Source organism: Chelon labrosus, assembly GCF_963514085.1.
Source record: "Chelon labrosus genome assembly, chromosome: 9".
NCBI lineage: Eukaryota > Metazoa > Chordata > Actinopteri > Mugiliformes > Mugilidae > Chelon > Chelon labrosus.
The window spans coordinates 22,183,222-22,202,738 of NC_140359.1; the positions used below are offsets into that span (position 1 = coordinate 22,183,222).

The 19,517-nt window shown below is 42.7% G+C and overlaps 1 protein-coding gene across 1 annotated transcript; it reads left to right on the forward strand.

Annotated features, from left to right (window-relative positions):
- The first annotated feature begins 83 nt into the window (after positions 1 to 83).
- LOC311492612 (tricarboxylate transport protein B, mitochondrial) lies at positions 84 to 19,102 on the forward strand. The gene is made up of 9 exons (XM_084550937.1): positions 84 to 550; positions 10,395 to 10,502; positions 11,273 to 11,372; positions 15,270 to 15,408; positions 15,767 to 15,851; positions 16,001 to 16,105; positions 16,466 to 16,581; positions 16,683 to 16,756; positions 17,080 to 19,102. The coding sequence occupies exons 1-9, from the start codon at positions 439 to 441 to the stop codon at positions 17,192 to 17,194; spliced, it is 954 nt and encodes a 317-aa protein (XP_084407063.1). The 5' UTR covers positions 84 to 438; the 3' UTR covers positions 17,195 to 19,102.
- The last annotated feature ends 415 nt before the right edge of the window (positions 19,103 to 19,517 follow it).

Genomic DNA, 19,517 nt, shown 5'->3' on the forward strand with positions numbered 1-19,517 from the left:
AACAGACTCGGTGGCGGCTTGACTTCACTCGCTTCACGGAGAAAACACTAAGTTCTTCTTGGCGGCAGCGGCAGCAGCAGCAGCAGGACACGAAGATAAATCTTTATCCGCCCTTTTTTCTCTTCCGGTTTGCCACGCACTCTTACGCACGACAGCCGTGACACAGCGTTACCATGGTTACAAATAACATATATTGGATATAGACGATCTCAACTTCCTCGACAGTCCCAGTGTCCGCCCACTGTCAAACAGAGTGATCCGCCAGAGTCTCCGGACGCATCAGAGAGAACACCTGCATTCCGGAAAGCGCGCCGTCCATGTGTTGCGCACTCCACTCTACTTGGAGGAAAAGAAAAACCAACAACCACAAGCCACACTGTTAAAATAAACCACAGTAGACTTTAAGGGCTTGTTGCTACTGTTTGTTTTATTGAAACTATGCAGGGTAGAGGCACATTTATCAGCCCTTTCCCCAGACCACGGTGTCTGGCGGCGGCGGCGCCGGCTGGGAAAGCGAAATTAACTCACCCCGGAAAGGCGATTCTGGCAGGTAAGCTCATCACATTATTACTATTATCTGTTTACACACGGGCAAGTCAAAGTTGGGTTAAATGTCAGGAGTTACAGCGAAGACGGGGTTGAAGAAAACAGCTGCTTAGTTTTCGGTTACTTTGGGGAAGCATTGGTTCTGGTGCGCAACGAAGCGTAGCAAGTGTGACACCGTAATAGCCGAAGTGCAGAGAAGATAAAAGTCTACAGCAAGTAAGAGAGAGCAAAGCATTCATACAGCGTGGAGTCATGAGGTCACATCATACGAGGGAAGAAAGAAAGTTACAGCAGAATATTATGTAGATATAAAAAAAACAAATCCTCAGAACATTGTGGTCTGCAGCCACAGAAATGATCTGAAGAAAAACAAAAACTATTTCACTATATGTATATATATATATTTTTTTTTTGTTCATGCACTGCAAACAAACCGTTTCTGTCTTTAATGACACGTGTCACATTTGCTTTGTTTGGTCAAAGCTTGAAGTCAGTGGAGTTAAACAGAGGAAATGTGTGTGATCTGAACATCTGATCAGACAAAATCAGGTTCAGATAATTTCTTCTTCTTCTTCTTCTTATATATATTTTTTTACACTTTTGCCATTTTCCACCATCTTCTGTCCCCAAACCTCTTTGAGCCGGGTTGGAAGCTGCCGCAGTTTTAGAAATGGTCTCGAGACCAAGAGGAAGGCGGCTATTTTCCTCTCTGTCCTTCTGTCCCGTCACGGTCACGTCTTCACCTGCTGCAGTGGTTGGATTCAATCCTGCTAATCTAAAGATCACCATCTTGTGCACTTTACCTAATGATGTTAGAGCAGAGTAGTGCATGCGTGTGTGGAGGGCACTATGCTATGAGTCAATACAGTGGAGCCATTCAGTGTCTCAATATTGATATCAGCAAGAGGACTAATGCAATACCAGAAATATCAATAATTCATCCATTTATGTTAGTGTTTATTAATCTATTAGTTTGTCTTGCAAATGTGACTTAGCCATGACGTTGAAGAAAAACATCAACAGTAGAAATAACCAGAGCTTTAAAGATTCACTTAACCATAAAATGACAAAAACCGATTCATTTTATGATTGTCTTATCATTCAGAGCTACTTCAGCTGTGCTTGTTTTAACCATGTCTGGGATTAATTGGTTCAGAAGCTCCTGTCCTCCCCCTCCGAAAGCCCTCAACCTCCATGTGTGTGTGTGTGTGTGGATGATCAGGCTGCAGCAGCTCCGGCTGATGAAGAGCCTCTCCTCTGAGGTGCTCCCGTGTTAAGGCTACATGCTGATATTTGGCACGGCTCACACTGATTGCAGCCTTGTGCTCTGGCAACTGTTCCATTGTGAATATTTCATAGTTCTGAATGAATTCCTTTTGATTGGAGATTGACAAAAACAACGTCGGCTAGTGATTTATTTTAGTTATTCTACTGATAGTTTGTTTTAAATAATGAATAAGGGTAACAAATTAATCAATTATCAGCCGATATGGTGCATGCATGCATGCTAGGGCCATTCACAATGTAGCTGAAGCTGAAGCTCAGTTCAGATTTAAATTTATTTAGGTTATTAGCTTTAGACAGTGGCTACATGATGTGCAATGCAAGCAACATATACCGTGTACTAGGGGAAAAATATCAGGGCCCAGCCTGAATACGGGACAACAGAGCTAAACTACTTTTACATGTGACTTTTGACTGTTTATTGTTATATTCACAGATGGGTTGTTATGTTGGAATCTTAAATTCAAGCATAACGTGATACTCATCTCCAGCCGGTTTAATGTTTACACAGCCTCTGATTCCTGTTCAAGCCAGTTCTGTGTGTTCAGAGGCCTGATGCAAGGTGTATTTCCACACAGGAGGTACTTTTCCATTTCATCAATGCACTTTTTGCGCATCAATCGACTTCTTTATAAGCTGCGTAAAAAAAATTATTCAAAATATGTTTATAATGGTTATAAACAGCTGCTGATTTGACTGAGAATATAATAATCTTTTTTGGGGTGCGCAGAGTTAGAAGAGGGAGAAGAAAAAAAAAGAAATCTCTCCAGACTCATGTTATCCTGACAGCCGCTGAGAAATGGAAATGAAAAAGGTGGCTGTGGGGAGACCTTTCCCTTCCCCCCATCGGTCCTCCGCAGCCTGATTGACTGGATATGGCCCAGTGTTTGTTCCCTGCTGCCTCCGCCGTGTCGTTTAGCTGGTGTCAGGCCTGTCGGTCCAGTTTTGCAACAGCAGCAGGACTGCATTCCCTGTCTCAACTCTGTGCACCCTCTGACTGCTGCGGGCCCAACTGTCAAGAAACCCATGATTTGTCAGTGTCTTTTGAAAAGGTTTGGAAATGAAAGCGTGCCAGTGGACTGACTCAACAGTAGGCCAACTGTCTGTTTGAAACTGACCTGAAATGTTGTCTGTCAAAAACACAGCTGATAGTTTACACCTTCTGGATACAAATTCTTCGATTGCAGCTCATAAATCCAGTGATCACCTCTTTCTGACATGTCACTGTTGGTTTAGATGTATCCGTTGTGGTTAGCCTAATTTCTATGTACACAGTGCAAGTCATTTATACATGCCCCAAAGGCTCTAAGTAGACAAAGCAAGAAGTAGAAGGTCAAAGCTTAATGGATTAGAGAGACCACATAAAAAGTGGCCGGGAGGAGGGGAGCACACTTTTCTGTGAGCTCTTTCTGCTCCCATTGGTTAGTTGAAGTCTTCTCTGCAGCAGTTACTGGTGATGACTAAAGTTGAGACATGGAAGAGGGAGAGTTTTATCTGCTTGAGGCCTGAGGGAGAGAGAGAGAGAGAGAGGGGGGGGGAGAGGGCGGCCTAAATGGGACTCTAGTCATAATTTACTGGCTGTTTTGCTTTCATGCTTTTCTTGTGGCCCTCATTTATAGCCCCACCGCTCTGTTGTGTCATAGTCAGAGAGCAGCCAAAGGATGCACAGAATGAGGAATTTCCTTTCTTTTTATAATCTTGATTTTATAATCGACTGGGTTTTTCTCCAAGACAGGCGTGTTTCTACGTCACGTTTCCTGCTCTCTTTTTCCAGTCTTTCCCCTTGTCTCCCTTGCACCCTCTCTCCAGCCTCGGGGCAGCCAGTTAGGTTTTCTGAGCGGCTGTCTCCTCTTGGGCTCAGAGGGCTCGTCAAACTACGTCTTGCTCCCCGTTTCCTCGCGTCACAGGCGACGCACACAGTCCACTCCCCTCCACTGCTCCCGCTGCTTGCAGACCCCAAGTACCAGGAGGCAAGATAATAAATCACACAGCGGTCCTCTGTTCAACCCCCAGCCACCGACACTGTAGCAGCTCACAGCTAGATGTTGGTGTAATGCTCCCGTGAACACACAAATAGAGTAGACTTGAGTTGCTGGTCAGCTTTAATATAACATCATTGTCTTGATTATTTAATACAGCACCACAGTCTGGGTTTTGCATGTTTTTTTTTTTTCTCATTAACTATCGATCACATAGGTCGAAAATTTGTAGACTGACTTTTTATCAGCAGCACATTTTACCGTGTAGACAATAACTTACTATATTTTAATTAGACTTATGTAACCAGAGCAGGGCAATTCATTTCCGAGTAATTACCTTGTTGGGTTCATGCAGTCCTGAGGCTATATATCTGTCTCTTTAGCTGTTATGTGCACTAACTTTTGTGTGCCATTGGTCCTGTCCAGGCTTTTTAAAGGTTTTTCACCGAAAGCAGCTGCCTGCTTCAGGAAACCACATTTAAGAAAGCAATAAACCAAAACAATGAAAATGCTAAAACACATAATAGAGCTGAGGGGAAGTGGAGAGACGGGCCCTAAATCTCTGCATGCTACTGGCTTCCCCTTTTAGACACACATAGTTAAGTGATTCTTTCTTAATAAAAGGTATTTAGAGCATAGTTTGTGATCAATGATTAATAGTAACTGATATTGGAAACTTAGATGTCTGAGCTTCCTTGAATGCACCAATCAACTGCATGAACGACTCAAGAATAATATATTTGTTGCGTATTTCTTTAACAAAGTTCATAAAATAAAACTTTAATCAATGGCCAATTGATCAGTCAGTCAAAGTAGATAACCAGTGAACAAATACACCGATCAGGCATAACATTATGACCACTGACAGGAGAAGTAAATAACACTGACCATCTTGTGACAATTTAATGTTCTGCTGGGAAACTTTTGGACCTGGCATTCATTCGTGTGGATTGTACTTAGACATGTAGCACCCACCTAGACCAGACCAGGCACCCCCACCCCATAGCAATGACACTCCTTGATGGCAGCAGCCATCCCCAGCAGGTTGCAGCCTGACACAGACACACACACACACACAAACGCTTTAGGAACAACTCAAAAAAACATGAAAAAGGTGTTGACCTGGCCTCCAAAGTTCACTAGATCCCAAACTGATCAAGAACCTGTGGGGTGATCCACAGAGGCTCCTCCCCTTAACCCATAGGACCCAAAGGCCCCCACTAAAAAACATTATGTTGCCAGACACCACAGGACACCCTCAGAAGGCCCATGTCCATTCTCTGATGAGTCACAACTGTTTTGGAGGCACAAGGGAGACAATATTAGGTCATAATGTTATGCCTGATCAGTACACACACACATATATCTATAAGTCTTCTAGGATCTTTTCTCCTGCTGTACACACTTTTAAAACCATGTGTTCATAGTTGTCGTGTTCATGTAAACCAGCGTACAATCTGCCTGCTGCAGGGTTTCTTAGCAGTTAAAGCCGTCGCCATGTAAAATTAATCAACATCCATCCTGTAATTAAGCATCGGTGGAGAATTATGGAGTGCTGTTCAGGACAGAGGAAGCCTAAAAGGCCAGACGTCAGATGAATAATTCTTTTCATCTTTTGCGCAAGGCAAACACAAATATTGCAGCTCTATTAATAGGACAGCTGATGTTTGAAGTGCATCAGTCCTCTGGCTATTTCTCAATTTGAACTGCAGATGTGGACATAATAACAGGTTTCCCTCGTTCTTGTCCCTCCAGAGAATTTAAAGTTAAAGATAATAATTTGAATAGATAATAAATAATTTAAAAAAAGGAGCATTTGAATAAATAATAGAGTCTGCCGCAAAACTGCTTATTAATTCGCTGCTACATGCACACACACATGCAATTGCAAACATCTATATGTTTTCTTGCTTGCATAGTCATAAACAGAATCTCAACTTTATATTTTACTGCATCTGTGCTTTATAAAGAGCCACAGCTACTCAGAAAGGCAGCATGCTTAAGGATTTGGCTATGCTAGTCAAAAAGATATATAGCAAATCTGAAAGGGAGCTTAATGTACGTTAAGAACCTGCCACATCTGGTGTTAGGTTGTCAGTTCTTCCTAACAAAAATGGGAAGTTTCTAAGTGGACCAGATGTGTTGGATGCTCATTAGAGTCACTGAAGCAGGACTTCAGAAGCTCCCTGTCAGCTGGCAGCCTGCCTGCCTGCACACCTGGCTTCCTCCGTACTGAGAAAAAGTGACTGTGAATTTGTGTTTTTCTGTGTCTTCCATATATGAATATGGGTGTGAATGTACAGACACAAAATTAGTTCAACACTATTCTTAAGTGATGAGCGGATGAAGTGATAAGTTGACAAATACCCAATTAAAAGGACTGATTAATATATTTTCCAAGAACACATGTCAAGCAGTACCTTCTTGTAACTTCTCATTTATGTCAGTTTAAAGCGTTTCTTTATTTTATGTGACTGTAAACTGAATATCTCTGAGTCAAGATGTCTGCTTGGGCTTCATGTAATTGGGTTTATTAGCTATACTATAGGTCGGCACGGGAAAGTTTCACCAAAAATGTCCCATCAGCTGTCGATGTGTTGGATCTCCGTCACATTCATGCTCCCTAGAGGAGGAATTCCCGCCAGTGGCGCTTTTGTTTTGACAATAATTTCGACAAATTGGTATGAAAGTTATACATATTCATGGCACTTAGAGGACAAATGCTAATGACTTTGGTGATTCCTCGACTTTTCATTCAGTGCCACCAGCAGACCCTGTCGGAGCATGGACGTGCATGAAGGGAGGATCCAGTCACGTGTGGAAGACTGAATTAATTAATGAACGTAAAAAGAATAAGGAAGCTCCTCACATCCTTTCCCAATCCCACTAATGCTCCTGTGGCTAAATGGAAGCCAATCCATCCAGACACAGAATACATACTTTTGGCCGTGCAGTGTACGGGCTGAACAAAATGAGCTGGGGCCCAGCTGGGACGTATAAGGGGTGTTGATTAAGTCTGGCCTCAGAGTGACAGCGTAACCTTTAAACAGTACGTCAAGTCTGCGTCTACTGCGGTTTAGCTTGTAGAATATTCCAGTATAAGAGTCTGTAGAAGCATATTTGTGACGGGCATGGCCACTGTTTTTCACCACTTCTGGCTCCTGAACATTACTCTAAGGAGATTTCAATTTCATTCCATGTAATAGGATGTGTCAAAGATCTATGTGGATGCATTGATTTTATGACACAGTCTGGTGAGTGGTAGCTGGGGGATGAGGAGAGAGGAAGGAAGGAAGGTGCTGCTGGAAAAAAAATAATAAAATTAAGAACAGGAGAGGAGAGCGAGCCTGTGAAGATAAAGATTAATGACCATTTTGCTCTTGCAACACACGTTTGGCAGCTACACAGGAGTCATTTAGGATGTCATCTCTAAACGTGTGAGCGAGTACTGTATGTGTATTGGATGTAGGCTGCAAAACGGGCTAGGGGACAAACAAGCAGCTTCTCCTCCACAGGCACTATGTGTCTGATGAGGATTGATCATGTGTTTGTGTCTGTTGCTGAGTCGCCGCCTCGCAGTGACTGCTGGTTGGTTTTCACGCGTGGCGCTGTCTTAGCAGAAAAACAGATGAATGGGGTTTATTGTAACTTGTTTCCCAAGACACACTGACCCACTGATCCCGGATCAGGAGGGCTGGAATGGAGCATTAGAAAGATCATGTGATTTCTGTTACATCTCAGCTAGCTCACATTTTCTTACGTCTTCAACAGGATTAGAAGAATTACAGCGCATTGGTCAGGTGATTAATGTGTGAATGTGTGCGTTTGTAATCTTGTTTTTAGTTAGTAATGTCTCATACATTTTAGGTTAAAGGTTACAATTAGGTTAAACTCTGAATGTCCATGCTGAAATCACATGAATGTCATGATTTAGCTTATGTGTGGTTCATACTAAGTTTGAGTCCATGCCCTATGCAGGCTCTAACGCTGCAGGGCAATTTTTGAACTGAATTTGAATTTCCGCTAAAGTTTCAGTTGCCATTGTTGAAAGTGAAGCAGGAAGTAGAAACAAAAATTAACCCGACTGACGCACCACATGACGACATTTGGGTGGAGTTTTTACAGAGTGAGTCAAACTGACGAGTGCACAGGTATGAATGGCTCGCATTGGCGTAGGCTATGTACGTAGGTTATGTCGTCTATGTCTCACAGAGGTATAAACTGCACTTTAGTGGTGCTCATCATCAATGTGAGGTCCATTCATTCATTCGTCTTCTGTAACCGCTTATCCTGAGAAGGGTTGCAGGGAGGCCGGAGCCTATCCCAGCTGTCATCGGTCAAGAAGCGAGGTACACCCTGGACAGGTCTCCAGCCTATCGCAGGGCTAACACAGAGAGACAGACAACCATTCACACTCACACCTTTAGAATCACCAATTATCCTAACGAGCATGTCTTTGGACAGTGGGAGGAAAGACACGCCACTGTGCCTTCCCAATGTAGGGTTACAAGCATTCATTCATTCATTCATTCATCTTCTATACCCGCTTATTCCTGTTAAGGGTTGCGGGGTCTGCTGGAGCCTATCCCAGCTGTCATCAGGCGAGAGGCGGGCTACACCCTGGACAGGTCGCCAGTCCATCGCAGGGCTAACACAGAGAGACAGACAACCACTCACACTTACATGCACACCTACGGCCAATATAGAATTTCCAGTCAACCTAATGAGCATGTTTTTGGATGGTGGGAGGAAGCTGGAGTACCTGGAGAGATTAAAATATACTTCATATATAAATATACATATAAAATATTCTTAGAAAGTACACATGCTCAGGTATTTACCATCTTGTGTTCTTATGCTGACATATTTGAAGTGACATTCAATTACATGTCAGTTAAATTTAATTACAATAGAGTTAAATGGATACTGACTATAAAAGGTTTCACTGCCATTTCTCCTTAATGAATATCCTCATCTCAATATAACAAGAAACAGATCAGAGTTTTTTTTAAGGTGTTTGAAACAAATGAGATGTAGATTAGGCAAAAACTTTATATCAATATGATTTTCCTGATGTTACTACTATGCAAAATGTTTAGGCAGTGAAGATACCAGATACTTCCTCTGGAGTCATTCCTGCAGAATGACTTTGGGACCAGTCAAACATTCATCCAGAGTCATTCCAGAGTCAGTCTGACATGACACGTAGATACAGAAGACAATGACCCAAATCCACAGAAGGCCTGTTGGAAGTTCTCCAAGACACTGAACGACCTACTTTACAATTACCTTTAAAACCTGTGCTCAAAATAAAATATTGATTCATTTTCTTTTCACTCACCCTGACTTTACTTTCAGCGCCAAAAACGTTCGCTCAGCACTGTATATTTAGAAGGTTCGGAAACGTTTAGTATTTATTTTTAGTATCTTCTCACTACTACGTACGTGTGCTGCAGATTAAATATAGTTTTTATCTTAGGTGGAGGCGATAGAGCCTAGGTGCCACACTGATAAAGGTCATGTTGGCAGGAGTGAGTGCCAAGCTGCAGAGATGAATGACACATACAGCGTGTATGTTGTAAGGGCTTCTCTACTCCGGGGCTGTACGTGGAAACAAGCCAGAGCACATATTGATATTAAAATTAAAATACACAAGAAATGTACCAGAAGGACTAAAGTTACTCATCATAGTGTGAAAGTCCCTCAGATCCAACTCCAAGACTGGGATCAGAGCAGCATGACGAACGCGCTGATTTTAAATCTTTAAGTCGCATCTCGTACTGTCAGATGTTCTCCATTGAGAATCTTTGTTGGTTTCGTCTTTGTCTTTTGTGTACTCAGGGGGTATGTCTGCATGGTTTTGTGTAAACACATGATGTGCGTGTGTTTCCCTTGAGCAGCGTGCATGTGTGCGTCTGTGTCATTGAGTTAATGGATGGTCTTGGCCTGGGTAATGGAGCCCCTCCCTGCAGGCTGAGTGGATAATTTAATTAATGTCAGCCCTCTCTCTCCATCTCTCCTCCTTCCCTTGTGACTCATCCTTGTTGCGCATTAGCTTCGCTTTTGGACACTTGTCCTCATCCGCTCAACTCATTGATTGTGGCGGTTTCAGGCTGAACCCTCCAAGAGTTTCCCGCACGTCCGTTCGCCATCTTTCTGCATATTCCAAGACACACACGCTCAAAGTGGGGTACGGAAATGAGTCAGCTAAACGTCCCCACACAACCCTCTATCCGTTCATTCAGTCCGGCCTATAGCCTCAGCAGGAACGGCTGATTCATCTTTGCCCAGCTCGTTACTCTTCCTCCCTCTGCAGCAGTGCTTTTAATGTTTATGGAGTGAAAGCCATTTGTGGAGTCACAGTAATGATCCGTGACGTGATTCTTTAGAGGAATAAGGCTTGCTAAGAATGCGCACACGCACAGGGCATGAAAACTTTAGGCAATAAGTCAACAAAGCCACCTGGCCTATGAGCAAACGGAGAATATAAATCCTCGGTGCTCACTATTTAATCTGCTCCAGTTTGAATTATTCTCTGCATTCATGTTGATATTGACCATCGGCTCTATGTTTCTGTGTTTCCAGGTGGGATTGCAGGTGGCATAGAGATCTGCATCACGTTTCCCACAGAGTATGTGAAGACCCAATTACAGCTCGACGAGAAGGCCAATCCACCAAAATACAGAGGAATAGGTGAGTGTGGAAACTTCTATCTATCTATCTCTATATCTCTATTTATATCTATTTATATCCATCCATATATCTATCTATCTATCCATATCTATCCATCTATATCTATCTACCTATCTCTATTTATATCTATCCATTTCAGTGTGTTTTTCACCCTGTCTCTCCGGAGCTCATTATCTAATTACCCATCATCCCCAGGTACATCAGTGATTCTGGCAGGCTGTCTCTGTGCTTGTTTATATGACATAGAACAGACCGATGCACACACACACACACACACACACACACACACACACACACACACACACACACACTCTCGCCAGCCCTCCATGCCAACATGTACACGAAAAAACACCCAGGATTTGCTAATATCAGCTGGGGCTCTGAGGATTGGAGCCCATGCTAATGAGCGCTCGAGACAGCTGTTGCTTATCTTTCTTTGGTTGTGCATTTGCCTCGAAAGAAGAACATGGATTGCCGGACTGACTTCTCCCAGAGCCAGAAGCAAGCTCAAAGAAAACACAAAGCTTTGGGGAAATCAGCCCGTGGTTCATGACATAAACGATTACGGCAGCAACACGCTGTTGTTATTAACTGTTCAGCAGATGTTTCTGATGTAGTCTTGGGTGTATTCTACATTGTTCTGTAAAGGTTTAATCCACTCAAATCACACACAAAGGAATTATTAGATTAGATGTGACTAATGTTCACACATTTTGGACATTTATTAATATATATATGCTGCATGTGTGTTTGTTTGTGCGGTCTTCCAGGTGACTGTGTGAAGCAGACAGTTCAGGGTCACGGCATCAAGGGGCTGTACAGAGGTCTCAGCTCACTGCTGTATGGATCCATACCCAAATCTGCAGTCAGGTACGTGAAACAACTCAGGGGAAAAACAAATGGTAGCCTAATGCATTTATTCAGGTACAGGTAAACTTTGGGATGTAAAAGTTCTCCCTCTGTAAAGCTAATCTCTAGAGGGAGACTTTGGCTGAATAAGTGTTCCTTTTTAAAGAGTTCTTAAATGATGAGTTCAGATGTGATTTGGCTCAATCAGTACAATTAGAAATTAAGTGCAGAGGCAGAATGACACCTCATATGAGTTTCAGATGCTTCAGAGCAGCTTTGTAGGTAACAAAGACATTTGAGGTGACATGAATTCTCATATCTACCCATTATTTTTTTAAATAAACAGACCTAAACCTATGAAATAAGTAGTAGGTTGCATACAGACACACAGATACACAGATATGACCACCTTCCCAATATTGTGTAGGTCTCCCTTGTGCCTCCAAAACAGATGTGACTCATCAGAGAATGGACATGGGTCTTCTGAGGGTGTCCTGGCAACATCTGACAACACAATGTTGTTAGTGGGGTCCTATGGGTTGAGAGAAGGGGCCTCTGTGGATCAGAGATACTTGATCACTTTGGGATCTAGTGAATTTGGAGGCCAGGTCAACACCTTGTCCTGTTCTTCATGTTTTTTTGAGTTGTTCCTAAAGCGTTTTTGTGTGTGTGCCTGTGTCAGGCTGCATCCTGCTGGGGATGGCTGCTGCCATCAAGGAGTGTCATTGCTATGGGGTGGGTGTGCCTGGTCTGGTCTAGGTGGGTGGTACATGTCTTAGTGACATCCACATCAATGAATGCCAGGTCAAAATGTATCCACTGTGGGATAAATTTAAATATTATCTTATCTTATTGTCACAAGATGGTCAATTGACCAGTGGTCATAATGTTGTGGCTGAATGGTGTATACACTGTACACACATGCATACACTTTACATTTTGTATTTTTATTTATTTTTGTATTCTAACAATTATAAAAAGGTAGCGTGGATAAGTGTGGAATGAAATGAAAATGAAATTTAGTTAAAGCCGTAACGATCTTTTACTTGGAACCGCTAACTCACACGCTCTAATTATTCTAGTCCATTACCCGCAAGACAAGGTGCATAAACGCTGCGCTAGCCTTCAGTATAATTATGTTATTCTTTCACAGCGGTGACATTTATCTCCAGACATTGTAGTTCCCTTGTGTGCGCACACATACACACATATCGCACAAATCAAAGCCAGATGCTGTTATTGTTAGTTTTTTGTGCTTTGTTTCGTTCTTCCCTTCATTTCTTCCCTCTCTCTTTCTCTCTCTCTCACTCTCTCTTTCTTTCTTTCGTTTTGTGCGTGTGTGTGTGTGTGTTATGCCAGAGGGTAGAGCGTGTCTATACAATGGAGAGACAGGCCCAGCCAGGCGGAGCAAAGATGCCACTCAAACTGAGACAGGGTCTCAATAGGAGTGCAGAGAGAGAGAGACTTGGTACTCTGGTATTAGAGCTAGGATGTGGATGTGAATGCATGCTGTTTGAGTGTTTGTGTGTTTGTGTGTGTGTGTGTGTGTGCACATTAAAAAGTAAGTGTGTCAGTCAGCCTTCAGCATCGTTTCCAGAAGGAGTCTCAGTGATGTTGTTTCAGCTCAACGGAGTCTTGGTATGTTGGAGTAAAAAGGTTTATTGCTTATGATGTAAAAGCATCTTTGAAAGATGTGTATTAAAGATTATTAGAGAGGATTAGGCCAAGTCCTCTTGATGCTCTTGGCAACACAAAAATGCATTTGAACATTAGCCTGAGTATCTGATAAATACTAAAAGATATAAACATTAAGTGTTTTTGACAAGTAGAAAGGCATTTTTCTTTACTCTTACATGATAATTCTTTTTCCCACGTTTATCTCGTCCCTAAATCCAAGACTAAAACCTTTGGACTTTGGAAATATAACAAAGAATAAACAGGACAGAGAGAGTTTTGATTTTTGGCGAATACTCTGGCACGTTTCCATTGTCCGACTCTTGGTCTGAGTGGTTTTTCGATCCTCTATCTCCCCCCCTCCTTCCATCTCTCCCTGCGCTCCCTAACTCTCTTCCTCCTCCATCCCATTAACTGATTGCCTGTGTGCCATCGTGCACCGTAGAGTACGTTGGAGGGTTCTCAGTGTCGTACGGGAAGGACATGAACAGAGCTTTTGACCTTTTCCTCCTCTTAACCCTTTCATCCATATCCTCCCTTCCCTCATCTGCCCAGTTTGCTTAATTTCCTGTTTTTCTTCATCTCTTCTTCACCTTTTCTTCTCAGCTGAAGAACTGACCTTGTAGAAAGACCCGCTAATGAAGATTGGGCGGCGCTCCACCGTCTAAATGACTCACCTCTGAGCGTGGATGACGGCCAACTGATGCGTCATATTCCAACTGTAAAGTTTAGGCCACTAGTTAAATGGGTAGGGGAGAATTTGGAGAGTAAATTGGCGAAGGAGCAGGCCTGACAGTGGCATATTTCTCCCTGACAGCATTTAATGAATAACATTGTTACACAAGGTTGGTTATTAAGCGCACATCCATCTCTGTGCAGGCCTGCTACGTGGAGGTACGTTTTATTTTTGACGTTCCCCAAAGCTGAAAAGGTGATTGTAGTCAGCGAGTGGTGCGTCTGAAGAGAGAGGAAATTTATTTTTATGTGCTGGTGCTTCCAGCTTGACAGTAGGAGTCAGTAAATTGTGGGGACATACCGTCTTTCAAAGAGTGGTGAGACACAGGAACAGATGTGGAAGGTTTAATGAGCAGAGAAAAATGTTGCAATTAAAACCCAGATGAAGGGGACAACAAAAAATCCCAAGAGCCGAGAGCGGCGGAGTGAGAAAAGACAGAAGAAAAACAATGCATTCATCAGGACAAGGTGTCTGTCCTCCCCCTCCTCTCTCCTTAACGTACCAGGCAGTGTCCTGCCGCCACCACAATTCAATTCTGTCTATAAATAACCTTTTCTTGTAAAGGACTCGCTGGCACAACATTTTCTGATTGCGGAGATACACAACCCCCCCGCCCATCTCTCTCTCTTTCTCTCTCTGGGCTGACGTCCACGGCATCTGTTGCTGGTCACTCGTCGTTTGCCGAGATGCCGCAGTTTATTGGTGCATCTTTAATGAGGACGCAGCCAGGGTAATAAAGTAAAAGCCTTTGGCACGTTCTGCACCTTAAGCGGTTTGTCTCCACTGAAAATATGAGTTGGATGACAGTTTCTCACCTTCCGGTGGTTCTTCCCGTATTTGTGCTCAGTGAGACACAGAGAGGAAACTAGTTTTATCTGCTCACATTTCCTTTTCTGCTCTTAATAATTAATAAAACAGGCTTTACAAGGAACCTCATTATCCTCTAATTTGTTATCTAATTTCTTCTCTGTTACGAGTCATGCAGTTCTGTGCTACTACTGGCCTCCTGCAGATATCCACTCCTGCCTGAATGAACGATTCTCCAACCTGCCTATGATACCTCTTATATTCTCATGCAACATCATCAACTATATGTTGTATTTGTGTCACCATCAGATTCTACATGTACGCTTGTAGTCAGATGTATGTTTATCTTGTGCCTCACCCTGCTCTCTCCTCTCTCTTTTTCTGTCTCCGCCCGGCCGGCCTTAGGCAGATGGGTCCCTCCATATGAGCTGGGTTCTGCTCAAGGTTTCTTCCTGTTATAAGGGAGTTTTTCCTTGCCACCGTTGCCTTCTTGCTTGCTCTGGGGGTTTCAGACTGGATTTTGTAAAGCGTCTTGAGACAATTTGCATTGTTATTGATGCTATAAAATTAATAAAATTGAACTGAATTATCTTTCCGTGCAGCATAACCGTCTGTAGTAATCAAATAAAGTGTCTGCTGTTCACGTCGCCACTGTATTGGGCTTTCCCATAACTCTGTGCTGACTGTATCCTCCTCTTTAGGTTTGGCGTGTTTGAGTTCCTCAGTAACCATGCAAAGGATGAGTCTGGTCGTCTGGACAGCACCAGAGGCCTGCTGTGTGGGCTCGGAGCTGGGATCCTGGAGGCTGTGTTGGTTGTCTGTCCCATGGAAACTGTCAAGGTATGTTAACCAACCGTGGGTTTGAGTGTCGAGCACACTCACTAATGCTTTGTTTGCATTATTTTCTGCATCATTTTAATGAAGTTTGATGGAAATAATATATAAATTGCTGTTTTTCGGACATTCATAAGCACATTAACATATAATGTTACCGGTGGAAACATTTATATGATGAAACACCTCTCACCTAATGATGTTTACACCGTCTGTGTTCCTGCAGATTCACTGAGAGTCTTTAAAAGTGAGCTAGACGAAACATTTCAGCAGTTTTCGCCATCCTGTGTCTGCTTCCTCAGCAAAGCAACATGTCTGTGCTGCTGGTTTATCACCGTGTTTCTTTTCTGTTTAATCTCCCAAGGTTAAATTCATTCATGACCAGACGTCAGCCAACCCCAAATACAAGGGCTTCTTCCACGGAGTCCGAGAGATAATCAGGGAGAAAGGTAAAGACCGGCTCTAATGCGTGCAATGCATCTGACCTCTACTGGTCAGACAGGGTACTGCTATAAGTAAGTGTTGTCCATCTGTGATCCTGTTGACTTTAAGTAAATAAAATCTTGTGAATTTTTCTTCTCACTCCCCGTCTGAACAGGACTGAGAGGGACGTATCAGGGTCTAACTGCGACGGTCCTCAAACAAGGCTCCAATCAGGCGATTCGCTTCTTTGTTATGACCTCTCTCAAGAACTGGTACAAAGGTCAGTGTGCATGAGGACATGTCCTGTTTGCATTTGTCTGTTATTGCCATAAAGCATATTTAATCAATTATGCAAAGAGGCTGAGAGATAAGTTTTGGTCTTTGTGTACTATTTTGAAGGCCAAAAAAAGTCTTCAAAGGAATATTTTGCCAAATGAGGACACAGTATAAATGAAGACTAGAACACAGCGTGTAGTATTTGTCCTGCACATTGTATGGAATTGGGACACAGCTATTGTTGGAGGTCCAACATTTTGGCAAGCTGCCTGCGGGGTTTCATCAGGACTAGATCTGGTTTTGCGCTGAACCCACCGTTCCCATACTTCGCTACCTCTGACTCGTATGCCGCCCCTTTCACCAGGTGATAACCCCAACAAAGCTATTAATCCCTTGGTGACGGGAGCCTTCGGAGCCATAGCAGGAGCAGCCAGCGTTTTTGGAAACACTCCACTAGATGTCATCAAGACAAGAATGCAGGTACGTAATGTGATGGCAGGGTTTAGAGATCTTACCGGTATTTTAATTCAAACTTGTGAAATTGTTGCCAGCTGCTGACAGTGATCTGCTTCTATCTACAGGGTCTGGAAGCTCATAAATATAAAAGCACGCTGGACTGTGCTGTGAAGATCCTGAGATATGAAGGCTTGGCAGCGTGAGTTGTTTTAAGTTTAGTTTAACTTCCTAGTGTTGGTTTCACAGCAGGTGTGTCCCCTTTTACTTTCTCAGCGTACTTTCAGCACCGCATGTGAAACACTTGTCGGCCATAATCGATCATTTTTATCGAACATTTGTAAGAACTAGGAACAAAAAAACACTATATAAATTAGATCTATACATAGAAAACTATGTTTTTTGTGAGGAAATGAATAATGAATGAATCTTGAATCATTTTGAATGTTTGGAAAAGTAATTCAGATATAGTACGTGTCAGCTATAAACACGTGTCTTACATTTTTGCCTTTTCTTTGTCTGTAGCTTCTATAAAGGGACGGTTCCTCGGCTGGGCCGCGTGTGTCTCGATGTTGCCATAGTTTTCATCATCTACGAGGAGGTGGTGAAGGTCCTGAACACAGTCTGGAAAACAGACTGACCTGCTGGATGTATGGAGCAAAGGAGGAGGCGGCTTCCAACACGGATCTGAGTTCTGCAGACCTCCCTCTGTATCGTTACAACCAGATGCAGAGAGGGGGTGTGTGTGACAGAGAGAGCTGAACTTAGATCAGTGTCGTGTGCTGACCGAGAAGTCAAAAAGCTCAGAAAGGAAAGAAAGAACGCCTGAAAAGAAGCAGAGCTGGACAGCTGCAGTGTAAGCGGAGCTCTGATGGTCAGCATCAAGATTCCTAACAAGATCAGGGGCTGAGGGTCTCTTACAAAGTGGGATTACTGTGTTAACCAGATAACTGTGAAAAAGAGATGCTTCATCCTAGAGATGCATCACTGGTTTCTAAATGTGAAAGAAAACACCACAGCAAAGTTATCTGGTTCACTTTCTTCTAAAACCTACTTTGTAAGAAACCCTCCTTCAGCGATTACTTGCGGTCATCCACAGCTGTTTGACTGATGTTTACTGCAAGCATACAGGTGTCATTCTGTTTTTTTTCTTCTTTTCTTGAGTTTGTGTTGCTCTCTGTCTCTTCTTGTGCCTAAAACGGTCGTAAGTCCAGAGGAGCCAGACTGCAGCTGGTCGCAGTTTACAGCCACATAAACTGTAGCACCTTCCATAGCTAGGCCTTTAATAGAGTGATTTTACTTTTAGAGTATATTCCAGTTATTTTTTTATAAAGCATAGATTCTATTTTAGTTTAATTACAGCATTATAGTGCTAGATGATATGCTATATTTCCTGTGCCAAATGCCAGATATATTACACTATGATCTTAAGAAGAGAAGAGCCAATTTTATGATTCCTACTGTGATGTAACTTAATGTATTTATTGAAAGTGGAATGTTATAGATAATTGAGACTATTTGCTTTTAATCCGTGCAAATTGTGTCAAGTTTTTTTTTTCTTTAAAGGTGTTTTTGGAGATGTTGGGAACTTATGTAATTGCTGTTTTTCACTGTGAGTCGTTCAGACGAAGTAACCTCAGACCTCTCCTTCCGTCTCAGTGAAGGCACTGCTGTTCATCAGGTCGTATCCTAACGCCACACTACTCTCTCCAGAGGGAGTTTATTTTTATCTTTTACACACCCCTTTTACTACACCCATGTTTCAAACGGTTTACAGAATAAATCTGAGGTGTCACAAGATTACTTAATTGAAGTTAAAGCAGTAAAACAAACCCTTGTGTTACATGTTTATGTCCATTTTTCACTAAATCACTCTTGGGTGGGACTTCGTATAAGTTTTAGGTATAATATATTTAACCTGTGGCGAGGAGTTGCAATCGTATGCATCGCCTCACTTGTTCAAACAGGGTTGGGAATAAAAATTCATATTAGTTTCCACTGCTCTTCTGTTTCTGTGCCATGTTTCATTCAGGGTTTTACTTCTCACTCACGTGCCTTCTGCCGTTGTGTTTGTCTGCAGATGCTTCCTGGAAAGCATCCTCATCCATCGTCGCGCATTTTAACGTCCTCTGCAATGTTGTTTTTAAGAGAAACGCTAGCCCTCCTGTGAAAATAATCTACATGTGTTAAAGTAACGAATGTATTAAAGTGATGATGGATTTTAATTCCATGTTTATGAAATAATGTTCTATTTTCTGTTCGACCAGTCAGATCGCTTGTTGTACTCTTCACTGCCAAATACCCAAGAGAACATTTTATTGTCATGGTGAATCAGTGTATTCAAAGGCTGTGTACTGTATGTGTGAGTGTGTGTGCGTAGGCTATGTGGGTCGTTATGATGAAGCTTGTGCAATAAGTGCTGTCCCCTCCTTTTGTCTGTGCTTAATGTAAAGTCCTTTGTTGTGGAGGGGGGATTTCAAAACTCATTAAAAGAGGCATCTGAAACCTTGACAGCATGCAGCCTGCTTGTTGTTTTAGCCTCCCTCACTCATCTATCTGTTGTTCTGCCCTTTTGGTTGCTACACATTGCGTTGGGACGATACACGGGGCGCAGGTAGGGGAGGAATCGAACAGGGAACTCATTGTTCCAGATTTGGCTGAAGTTCTTGACGAGCGAATTAACCGTCCATCTCTGTTTCTGTCTCTCTACTCTGTCACTCACTCAATGCCTCAGTGACTTAAATGCCTGTGGCCTCTGTGTTTGTTGTGCACAAGTCTCTGAAGAAGATAGGAGTGACGACAGCATGTACTGGACGTTTTGTCCCACGTGAGGCGGTGTAGAAATACCCTGCTGAGAATATTATACTTAAAGTACCAAAAGTAAAATCTAAAATGGAATCTAACACAACAATCAAAGCTTCCCCAGTGATCCTTTGGATGATTGGTGCTGTTGAAATGCTCTG

Coding starts and splice junctions, on each gene's coding strand:
- LOC311492612 (XM_084550937.1), top strand. CDS start 439: ATGCAGGGTAGAGGCACATTTATCAGCCCTTTCCCCAGACCACGGTGT. Junction 551..10,394: donor CGGAAAGGCGATTCTGGCAG/GTAAGCTCATCA, acceptor CTGTGTTTCCAG/GTGGGATTGCAGGTGGCATA. Junction 11,373..15,269: donor ATACCCAAATCTGCAGTCAG/GTACGTGAAACA, acceptor CCTCCTCTTTAG/GTTTGGCGTGTTTGAGTTCC.